General features: G+C 35.1%; 2 protein-coding genes across 2 annotated transcripts; both read right to left on the bottom strand.

Annotated features, from left to right (window-relative positions):
* Positions 1-723: 723 nt before the first annotated feature.
* Positions 724-3,973, bottom strand: LOC110820576 (HAD superfamily, subfamily IIIB acid phosphatase). The gene is made up of 3 exons (XM_022050090.2): positions 3,206-3,973; positions 2,565-2,774; positions 724-1,035 (listed from the first exon to the last, which is right to left on the bottom strand). The coding sequence occupies exons 1-3, from the start codon at positions 3,616-3,618 to the stop codon at positions 858-860; spliced, it is 801 nt and encodes a 266-aa protein (XP_021905782.1). The 5' UTR covers positions 3,619-3,973; the 3' UTR covers positions 724-857.
* A 463-nt stretch (positions 3,974-4,436) lies between these two features.
* Positions 4,437-10,710, bottom strand: LOC110820387 (U-box domain-containing protein 35-like). The gene is given in 14 exon segments (XM_088211629.1): positions 4,437-4,793; positions 4,795-4,942; positions 5,072-5,511; positions 5,513-5,649; positions 5,652-5,706; positions 6,029-6,457; positions 6,936-7,037; positions 7,188-7,501; positions 7,959-7,993; positions 7,995-8,156; positions 8,676-8,797; positions 8,875-8,996; positions 9,116-9,333; positions 10,133-10,710. Coding segments are annotated over 13 exon segments (2,346 nt in total). The 5' UTR covers positions 9,321-9,333; positions 10,133-10,710; the 3' UTR covers positions 4,437-4,718.
* Positions 10,711-12,398: the final 1,688 nt, after the last annotated feature.

Raw genomic sequence — 12,398 nt, forward strand, 5'->3', positions numbered from 1 at the left:
CCAGCAAAAGATATTATTTCAAAAGCACGTAAATATGAATTTATCTCATAATTATTATTAAAAATATCTGATACCAATTATTTTATTTTTTTCAAATATATGAATATTAGTTGGCTTTCGCTGTTCTGCATTTGGAAAAGGGGACCAAAGTAAATGTAGTCTCTTTATTGAAGAAAAGGGATGACATTGTAATGGTGGTCCTCTTACGATAAAAAAACTATGTATACATGTGTATATATAGGCTAAGTTTAGATGAAATTTATGCTGCAGATACAAACAACCCAGATCAATTGATTCGAATATGAAACTTAAGCACAAATACCCACAAGAATAGAATCGCCTAACCGAAAATATACATATATATATATATATATATATTATACTAGAGGAGAAAAGAAAAAAAAAAAAAAAAAATGGTCCCTCATTTAATGTAAAACGTTGCCGTTTTGTCTCCCAACTTGAAGTTCCCACGGTTGCATCAGTCATTCAACCACACAACTTTAGCTATATGTACAAAGATCATTTATTTCTGGGCTCTGGATAACATGGGTTTATAGTACTACGTTCAGGCACAAATGATTCTGGGTGATGTTCTTTATTCGTTATACGGGGGATAATGCCCGAATTATTCCCTGCTGCACAATAACCATGTACAACATTCACCTGATAACAGTTCAACATATAAGTAAAACCAGAGGAAATGGGTAAATGCAAATTACAGTATGTTTGGAATTCGTTCTACTTCAGCTTCATATGAACATTGAGTGTATGGCAGCCAAACAAATCAGAATAACAACGTTTGTTTATTTGAGTGCTTTTACTATTATCTTTTACAAAGAAATGAAATTTTTTCTTCTTTAGGGGATATAATACATAGGATTCGGGAGCTTGAATGACCGATTGGACATTGACGAACCCAACAAATCACTCCATTGGTCACCAGAATTTCCATGGATCCTATATCCCTCTTTTATCATCTCATCTCTCTTCTCTGATTTGTAGACTGTTGCTAATTTCCCATGATCATCTGATGATCTACATTACAAAAACATTCATGACTCGTTCATATGAGAATGAGAATAAGTATAAAGTGTGTCAGTGACTGAAATAAAACATTCCTAAAAGCCCATCATACTAACAAACAAACACATTTTTTCCGGTCCTAAAGCTTTGATAATGTGAAACTCAAAGCTTCTTCAACTTTTCTCTTTTACAGATCAATCATGATATCATGTGAAGAAAGTAACAGTAATTAGAACTCCAAACACTGATGAGATTAAAGAAAAAACATATCATGCATCTTATCATCTACCAAAACTATAACGCAAGCTGCTCCTACCAAAAAACATTTTTCTGCCGTGGGAAATTTCTGGCCTCCAAATAGACAATTTTTCATACTCCAACTCCTACTTTTAATTATAACCTGTCCCACATGAACCCCCTTGTTCCCCTCCAACCACAACAGGAAAAAGAAACAAAGCCGCCGAACAAATAATATTCCCATTGGGTTTACCTTGTGATTCCAGGAATCAGATAGACAATCAAAAAAAGGTGAGAACCACCTATCCAAACTTAATTTGCTTCTCACTTGGTATTTGGAAAATTTCCTACTATGCAAACACAAGAGTGCCAGAGAAACAACATATTTCCATTACATAATGATAGAATTTTTTTTAGACTATAATAGAACTATTAGAAGAATGGTTGAAAGTATGGCTTTCTTCCACATAACAAATCCATGTCAACATGCCTAAACAAGGAAGAAGGTAATTTTTCTCCCTCTTCCCCTTCAAGACCATCATAGTAAAAAGAAAAAAATCCCAAACTCTGTTCAAACAACATGAAGAAAAAAAATAAAGTAATAATTTGTTTGGAGATAAAACTGACTCATAAAGTTTGCATCTAAGTACATCCATTCTCCCATCCAATATCTTCCTTTTCAGCGTTTCTTTTTTGAACAACACTGTACGAGATTTTTACTAGAAGGATTCTCCATGTAGCGAAAGATTTTATTGGAGACAATAATTTATGGCAAAAGATTAATCAAACACATAAAAGTGGCATAGTGGCATATGGGGACGTATAAGAACTATTAACTTTATTGAAGCTAATGTTTATAAGTATAGCTTCACCATCCACAATCATGGTGCCATTTGAGAATAGAAAGGCAAATAACTGCCAAATATAAATAAGAAATACCCAAGAAGAGAACTCGCCAAAATTTGAAAGATTCGGCATCTATAATAGCATAAAAAAGTCACAAATATCAGCATTCCTTTTGTTTTCTTAATTTGGAATATATATATATATATATATAGGGCTGTCCTTAACCAAAGAGGTCCGCAGGAAAAATTATGAAATTCTATAAAAGATGCCAACAGTGGGTGAAGGAAGTTGGCATACGGATTTTGCTTCATCTATGATAGAGCTGTACCAGAGCTTAATCTTAAAAAATAATGATCATTCTAAACAAATTAAACATAAAAATCTAATTTCACAAAGAATGCCAAGTCGAAAGCTATCTAAATCCGATTAACGAATTATATGACAAAACAAAAACTAACCTCAAAATAAGTTTGTCCCAATTCTGAAAGCCTGCATGGATCAGATTTTCAACAGTAACAACCCTATGGCTTTCACTGCGCCCAGTTAACAAGAAAACCTTGAAACCCAAATCCATAACGTTTTGGTATAGTTTCAAACTGGGTTCTATAGCTGGTGCAGTTCCCTTCTCAACCCACTTATCAAACTCCAAATGATCAAAAATCTCCAAACTGCAAAACCCAAATGAAGTCCACATGGAAAACTATGACTAAGTTCTTCGAAAAATTATAAAAGAGAATCAAATCAAATTCAATAAAAAAAACTTAAGACACTCAATTATCTGGAACTTTCAAAGTTACTTGATGGCCAGAAATCAATAGCAAAAACCTATCTTCATTTTACTAATTTTAGATTTCAGTTTTCTCAGAAGCCAAGTAAACTAATACAAACATTTTTAACAAGTTGAAGCAGTACCCACATTTTGATTTTATCAATTAGCCTTTTATACTATATATCAAACTATAGTACGTGATCAATAGTTGATTCCAGACATCTAAATATGAAAATCCAAGCCCCACCATGTGACTTTGTTCCCGGCCAAAAAAAGAAATTATGTAACCTTAAATAAAAGAATAGCAAAAGGGGAAAAAAAATAGCATACCCGTATCCGTGGTCTGCATAATATGGAAGATTGGACAAGAGAGTCTCATCCACATCAAAAATCCAGACATCCTTACCATCGCCATTCAATTTAACGCTGCTAGCGTAAACTCCAGCCTCATTGGACACTCTCTGGAGGTCCAGAGCATAACCTCTTCCGTTCACGTAAGCTTTCACATAATCAGCACATTCCACTGGAATCGTCTTCCATGGACTCAAATTGTTTGCCTCCACTGCAAATCTCCAGCTGGTACACTGGAACTCGACTTCCTGGTCGAATTCTCTTAACTGGGTCTCAGATGCTTCAGCGAACTCAAGGATCAGTGGTCTCGGTAGAAGATGAGAGTCAAAAGTCTCGAGGGAAAAAGCGAGGGAAAAGAGGGAAAAGAGAAGGAAAATTCTCGAGAAAGTCATGGGTATTGGGGGAATTGATTGAAGGGAAATGACGAGAATCAGGAAGACAAAAAAAAAAAATTGAGACGAAAGAAATTCTGGGTATCAAAGAAATCAATGCAAGTTTATAGAAAAGAATCTGCAGAAAAGAGAAAATCTGAAGAAAAGATCAAAAAGAAAAAAGTCTGTCTCTCTGTTATTTTCACTTTTTTGACAGAGATAAGGAAAATAAACGAAGTACGTTTGGGATAAGACGGCTTATTGGAGCAGTAACCACTTTATCAGGGTATGTAAGTATATGTGTACATATATGTTTCAGGGGAGAGAGAAAGCGGAAAATTTGTAGGCCGAATGAAGGAGTCAAAGAGAAGAAGAAGACGATGCCTTGCGAGCGAAGCGAAACATGATGAACCGTCTCCGGTTCCTAACAAGTTTAACTGGAAGTCTGGAATCTGGAGGGAAGAAAACCGGCGGATCCGGTTCGGCCGGCTAGCGATCTGCGGAACCCACAAGATATGGTCGGTGAGCGGTTTAGTGACGTGGCGAGATCTGAGTGGTTCAGGGAAATCACTTTTTAGGACAGTGGGGACCACATTTTTGTCCTTGGTAATAAATAGTAAGTGCCATATGTATTTAAAAGAAATAAATTTGATTTTTCAGATGGATTTAATTTTGTTTGATTTTTTGTGTATCTTGGTCAATATGTTTAAAACTTGGGTAGATTGTACAGAATATTCACATTAATTTGATGATTTATTTAAATGAAATAATTAAAATATTTATCTTAAATTAATCAGATAATTTTGGTTAAAAAATTTAATACTAATAACAAATAAAAATTTTAAAAAGACAAATAATATGATATAATGTAAAATAATAACAAATGTTATTATTACTAATAGAAAAAAAAAAAGTAAGAAAAATCAAATTACAATAAACCAAATAACAGGAAATAAAACTGCAAACATACAGATGATGAATCAAAATCATATTTACACACATATCTAAAACCCCAAACTCAACTAGTGAGGCCCTTTGTATTTTCCTTCATCCTTTTGCTAACTATACATTTTTCTTTTCACTAAGTATTTTTTGAATAAAAGAAATGGAAAGACAGAGGGCTATTGCTGTCTGGAATTCCATTCCGTGATAGCAAAAAGGAGAGTATAATTAGGTAAAATATTCTTGTTTGGCAAATGCCAAATTTGCCATTGGTGATTTCTCATTCTCTTCAAGCCATTTCTCAATTGCTTTGCGCTCGTTAGTGTACCCATCTGCTGCAACACAAGCGTCCTTCGTAACATCCTGGAAAACAAACACATCATATATATATAATGAAATTCATCTGTTTTATTAATTAGATGATACATAAACAACTCATAACACAATTTACTAATGAAAATACACAGACCGATTCAAATTCATAACTTTTTATAAAAATAAAAAGTACTAATCATCCAATTATATTGTATACGTATATTTATGCGATTGTATGTGCGTGTTATATTGTAAAAACAAAATTCTAAGAAGCAATAGGTCAGGCCTGTCTCTGCGCCGTAGCTCAGCACAGCTCAATCCCAATCTCACCAATTCCCAGGTCTCATCAGTTGGCCAGCTCCCAGCTTTTGAATCTAAGATCTCTGCTAAGTTGTCATTATTTATAGCTGTTTCCACCTTGTGGGCTAATGCTATTGCAGGTTTTGCAGTCAGCAACTGCAAAATGACCATCCCAAATGCATAAACATCAGATTCCAGAGAAACAAATCCTGTTCTTTGGTACTCGGGATCTATATAACATAACGTCCCAACTACGCCTGAGTCCTCCCATCTGGCAGATACAGAGGATGGGTCCGAGCGAACCATTGTTGAAAGGCCAACGTCACTGATTTTGCTCACAAAGTTATGATCAAGCAAAGATGTTTGCTGGCTTCAGATCACAATGAATAATTGGTTTAGGCTTTGTGTTGTGAAGCAAAACAAGAGCTGAAGCCACTTCCCAAGCAATTCGATACCTCTCAAACCATGGGATGGATGGAGTATTGTTCACATTGAACAGGCACCAAGAAGGAGAAGCAAGTGCGGGTGTCGAATTTTGCTTAAGATTTCAAGCTGAAAGAACAGAAATTGTGCACAAAAAGGGGGAAAAAATCATACAATTGGCTTTCTCATGTCACAGAAAAAAAGGTTACAAAGAGCCATCATCATTTCAACTCTAGAGGATGGAAAGCTGAAGATCAATGAAGATATTACCAACAATTTTCTTAAGCTGAAAATACATGGCAGTTAAAAGTTTACACATGGCAGCCAAAGGAACCAAGGCATTTGATTGTTCCAGAATAGGCATCAAGAAGTTTCTACAAAACATCTCATTATGTCCTTTCTCTGTTCATAATGAACCATTGTGATTATTGTAAGATGAATGAGTCCATACCTCCTGATTGAATTGCTTTGTCAATTTTGTCTCTTTTGAGTGAAGAACTTTCACTGCTGCTGTTGTATAATGTAGATTACACTTATAGACAGTTCCGTATGCTCCCATTCCAATCCTATGATTTTCCGAAAAAGATGAGGTGGCAGCTGTAATCTCAGCCCAGGTGAATTTCTGGTACTGCAGCAAAGGACCCAGAAGTGCATTCTCAAACTTCTCCTTTTCTCTGGCACTGCGTGCAGCATTCATCTCTGCTTCTCACCTTTGTGAAGCTTCTTTCTCAAGACATCCTCTCACATACTCAAGTTCCTTTTTAGCTAATTCATACTTCTCCTTTTCTTTTATTGCCATTTCTTCAGCTTTCTCCTCCTTTAACTTAAGCTCCTTGAGCTCTGTTTCTTTCTCCAATTGGCATTCCTTAAGATTTTTCAGCTGAAAATTTAGTTGGTGAACATTGTTACTGAAAAGAGATGAAAAGGTTTACTTACAATAGTAATAAAAGTTCAGGAGAATAATAAAAGCAAGATTATACTTATAAAAAAAATAAAGCCAATTCAAAAAGCCGTACCAAATGAAGCCTGAGAATATTAGTCAGATACTTTAAGTTAAGATCTTCTTATCAATAATGTAGATAAAGAAACACAATAAACATAATAAAATGGCTTAAAAGGATCGAATGCAGCCAACGCCACACAGGTAGGAAAGGAATTAGTTTCCTTTGGTCTGCATTACTAAACAAGGATGCCAAACCAGCCAACTCTTTAATTCTTTTTCATAGGTTATACTCCATACTGTCAGTCATTCAGTAAAGAAAGGATAGTGTTTAAAATCACTCACAATATAATAAAGTCCACCAACTATATTATAGTTGCATGAACTGCATCATATATGTCATTTAGCGGAATCTAACCTTAAAAGAAGCATCAAGGGTCTCAATTTGAGTCATTGCATATATTCCTCGGACATGTCCGAGCTCAGTTCTCAGCTTTTCTACCTCCAAGTCAATGTTTACCTGCATATGTGATTGAAAGAAAACACAACTTCAATGATGTTCACAAGTCTAATGCATGGAATCACCGTAAATAAAATAAAATCATGCCACTCGAAGCACACTTGGTTAAAAAACAATATAAACAAGTCACAATGAAAATGAAAAAGCTACCTGGCATTCAGTAGAAGAATTCCAAGGGAGTGCATCTGAGTTGGAAGCTTGATCAGATATCCAAGAATGATTATCTGTTAGTAAGCCTCTCCAACCAGAAGCCTGATTGTCCGCCTGTCCCATTTCATCACTGCTAGTACTGGAACTATTACCATATTTCCTTTCCTCAATATCCAGATAATGGCAGCTATAATGGTGAGCATCAAGAGAACTCGTTCTTCTATGAAGAAGTGCCTGGTTTATACTTGAAAGCGCTTGAAATCTCTGTACTGCTAGGGAAGGAGAACGGAAATGAGCATAGGAAGCAACTGAACCTGCATGCCAGTCGACAGGTTAAAAAATCTTTTGGCATTAACCATTTTCCAGAGAAGTTAATCAAAGACAAACTTATAGTTTATGAAAATCTTAATCCACCTCACCTTTTTAAACTTGTCATCTTCCATGGATGTTTGTTGTAATATATATTTATTTATGTACATAAACCTCATGCAGTAATTCCAAAAGAAATTTTCCTAAATTTGGAAGAATAAATGCTATTATTACTTTTTGCTTCTTTCACATTACTTGCCAGAAAAGAAATAGTGTGTTAAAATGCAAAGTGCTATAGTAAAACAGTAATGTCTTTGGTGATGATCAAATTCAACAGCTTAACACATTGGAGATGCAACTCCAGTAATACTGCTTCTCTAATTCTACGGGAGCACAAAAATGTCTATAGCACACTCATTAATCGGTAATGAAATCTAGCTTGGACCATTAAAGTGCATTTACCTGCTTGCAAGCTTGAAGTATAACTTGATGAACTCTGTAGAACAACTTATCTCACTATTATCATCTTTAATGCTTTGATTTGACTCTAAATCAGATGGACGGACAGAAGACAATTTTTCTTTTGAAATAGCATATACACTGCAAAAGCTTGGAGTGCATGTGGAAATTCTGAAGGACATATCATTCTTGTTCACCTTCCTACAATGAGTATTATTGTTAGCAAGTTTTACAATTCAAAAGTAAAAATGCAAAAAAAAATATAGCCCCTCAAACAAAATAATTATTTGGTGATCTAGGTGTACAGATTAGTATGTGCAGCCTGTAAATGTGATTGTTTCATTTCAAACCTTCATTTAGAAAATTATAGAAACAAAATTTAAAGTATTTCAATCACATGTATAAAGCCTTCCAACTCATCTGCACTCTTAGAGTGCCTAATAATTTTTCTCTACAACAGTGTTTTCAATATTTTTGGCTTCAGCATGCACTGATATGTATATGACCTGCATCATTTCCATTCTACAACATAAGCTTTTTCTTTTCCTTTTTCTTATAGGCCATGGAGAAACCAGTTCTCTACTCCACTTTTGTGGAAGAGCATTCATCAATCTTTTGGAAGAATAAGATATGTAAAACATCTACTGTGCAAGCAAGCATTCAAATGAAGATCATTGCTTATGTATTAATTTCATTTTTACCTTTATACAAGTCAAATACCTTGAAAAGATGCCACGAGGGGAGGCTCCAATAACAAGCTTATTGATTTTGTGTTTAGAGACCTCCTTTGCTATTGCATTTGCCACGTCATCAGACTCAATCATCATAACATCCACTTGGACCTTCATTCAAAACAAAGCAAATCATATTCTAATTTTTCCAGATTCATGCTAACCGAGACCCAACAGGCAAAGCGTACCTTTCGCTGAAGACACATTTTCTTGTAAGATAGAAGCATTTCACTAGTCTGCCACTCTACTTCCTTCTTATAAGCAGTTGACACATCATCTCGTACTTGTGAAATCGGGGTATAATTACCCACTAGAAAAACAAGAATAGTAATCCCCTTAGAATCCCTTCTGTTATTTTCACGTTCTTTTGCATTAGTGAAGTGCAATGATAACATTTCTTTTTGAAAGCAGTGCTAGCCGATAGCTTACTTGGTGTAGGAACAGAAGTAATCCTTGCCTGGACATGTAACAACTTGAATGCAACGTTTTCCTCAGAAATGAACTTATCCAACGCCCATTTGACGATGTACTTGCTCTTTCGATTTCCATTTATCGCTATTGCAACAGATAAAGGAGGTGGTGGAGATAGCAAGACAAGTTTTTCTTCCTCTTCTATCACTTCATCTTCCTCCATTACTGTGACTTGACTGCACCACCAAATAAAAAACTGATACTAAAAAATACCCAAGAAAGAAACAAGATTAAATTATGTTCACAAACAACATTAGTTTAGATGATATGACATTCTTTAATTGAAAAGAGTTTTTAAATTAAAGAGTCTGAAGATTCAAGTTGGAGTCCAGTTCTTCCCCTAACCATCTCAACAAAAATTAAATTCTATTTAGTACTTAGAATTCTGCGAGTTTTATATGTAGAAAAACAATGGACTTGATGAATAATAAATAGGATACAGAGAGAAAAAGGGAATTATTGAATTGGGGGAAGAATACCCTGATTATGGTCATAAAAATATCAGAAAATATTTATTACGCGTATTTAATAAAGTAACTATGATAAAGAATAAAAAAGATTTACTAAATTAATTTCAACGACGATTTCAGAAAAAAGGAAAGAAAAAAAGGAAGCAACCAGAAAAAGAAAAAAAGACTCAAAATAATTTGTTCTTTGTTTCCATGTATGCCTACTAGCTTTTTTAAGCCATTATCAGTTCTAAATCCTTAAAATTCAAACCTCTATATATATGCGTGCATGTATATATGTAAATGAAAATATTTACCCATAAAGGAAACATTAGCAGTTACGTAGTTCGATGAAATTGACAAGAAAAAATTCGAATTTTTATCACGAAATGGAGAGAGAAAACGAAGCTCACGGAAATTGTCACTAAAAAAATCCAGCAAGCAATAGAAAAAGAAAAGAAGAAAAGAAGAAAGTAAGGAAGAATGATTGAACAGAAGAAGTTTTATAAGGGAAAACAAGCCATACCCAGTATTTACAACTTCAAATTTTGAGCTCCAGAAAACTCAAAGAGGAGGAATTAGATCAGAGAGCCCATCGTTTTGTGAGTCCATGAAACCTGTTTAGACATGGAGGGAGCTTCACAAACTGTTTATAGTCGAGGGAACAAGACAAGCGAATGGGTAAACCCACCAAATTCGTCCTTACTGATCATCGTAGAGTGAAGCAGCATGCCTTGACCCGTCAGGCGTTTACTAATCTGACAATTACATTTATAAGTTTCTTTTTTGAAAAACAAAATTAATGAACTTCTAAATGGAGTTTATTTAAATCTAAAGCAACTTGGGAATTTGTAGATATTACTAAAACAATGAAATTGTATGGTATTATAGTTATTCTGTGGGGAATTTTGGAAGAAGATGTAAAAAACGTTTCTTTTCTTGTTGGAGGAGATTACTGTTTTCGTGTTGTTCTTGATCAGACTGATTATCGTTGTTGATAATCCCAATTATTAGTTTTATTAGCGTGAAGATGATTGAAGCACCAGCTTTAATCGGTTGTAAAAAAATTCATTTGAATTAGTATCTTTACTTAAACTTTTGTCCCCTCAGAAGAAGAAAAAAGAAAAAAAAAAAACTCTGGAACCTGGAACTTTGGCGCTCCTCAATGGTCAACTACCCCCGGCAAATCTGTAACGGTTTTAGAAATTAAAAGAAAATATATATATTTATTTTAAGTGCGGAACTAAAATAAAATAGATTATGATTAATATCCTTTACACAATAACTAAAATGAATTAAATGTATGAAAAAATAAAATAACTTAAAGGAAATATTATGAATGAATGTTATAAGGAAAATTAATAAATTTTTTGGCTTCTCCTCGCCGTCTTCCTGCAGAACGGACTCGGGAACCAAGTTCTCCTGATATGAAATTGTTAAGTAAGAAATGAGCTACAATACTCCAGTAAAAACATCACACTATCTCACTGTCATAGAAGTAAAGGTTGGTAGAAAATAAAAACAAACAATGGAGCATAATTTATAACAAACTCATTTATCAATAATAAAAACCTTTACTGTCTATTTACCTCAGTGAGATTCATGAAAACAAGTTATGAGAAACAATAACATCATAAATATCATAAGATCATGCACACTCTATAACATAACACATATCATACTTTTGTATTTCAATCATCAGGCAACAAATTTTCTCTTTTATCAGCCTACTAGTATCCATAGGGATCCATAGGGGGTCTCTGCTACACGTGAACCATTTACATTAATAACTTAATTCCAGGGTCGTCCCCATACGTCGTCTGGTATGGGCGCCAAAACCTTAAACCTCAATACTCCGTCCGGTATGAGGGTGAAACGGGTTGTCCCCATACCCCGTCCGGTATGGGCGCCAAAACACATAAAGTCTCTATACCCCATCCGATATGAGAGACCACGTTCCCGGTAGGGTTCTCTATGGAGCCGGTCCGTCCAACATCTCTTAAGATATCTAGTCAGGCTGTCGACATCATCTATTTATCAATTCACATACCTTTTTCTATTTTTCTTAATCTCAATTATCAAATCAAACATAAACACATAAACTAGTAATGGACACCAAACAAGACAACACAACATCGAGTTCACAATAGTTCAAAGTATAATAAATAAAACCGTGATTCATGCATACAAAACCATAGAATAAACACATCAGGCACCATACTGCATTCAAAATTATAAAATAAATCAAACAACACCTGATCGAAAATATATCAGATTCGGGCTCCATTAGCAACCTTAATCAATTATACATATCTATTAATTCATAAAATACCATTTTATCATTTATTAAGCTTTAATGCCGTGATAGAAAATAGGGTGAGAGATCCTTACTTGTTTCGTAGTCTGAAATCGGGTTCTCACTGCGCCTACGAGCAGTCCCTAGATTCCCTGAATTTTTTCTCGAAAACTGAAACACACTTCCGGTACCTGTACATGTCCCCAAAAAATCCCAAATCAGACCCAGGGCCCTTTCAGCTAATTTCGGAATTCCAACACGGCAGCTTCGCCGTGCTCTGGCGACGGTGCCGCCGCCCACGACGGTGATTCGCCTTGGGTTGACCGTTTTTGGCCGAATTCGGCCAAACTTGCATTGGTTCCTATGATAAAACACCCCTAGGACTCTTGGTGGGCCAAAAAATTCCAAAAAGCCGAGACTTATTGGCGAGGAAGCTCTCGGGTGCGGCGGCTCCTCCGGCACAAGTTGCGATTTGGTGTTTTGCTCTAGTCAACCT

This window comes from Carica papaya, chromosome 9 (assembly GCF_054855325.1).
Source record: "Carica papaya isolate Zhongbai chromosome 9, ASM5485532v1, whole genome shotgun sequence".
Taxonomy (NCBI): Eukaryota; Viridiplantae; Streptophyta; class Magnoliopsida; order Brassicales; family Caricaceae; genus Carica; species Carica papaya.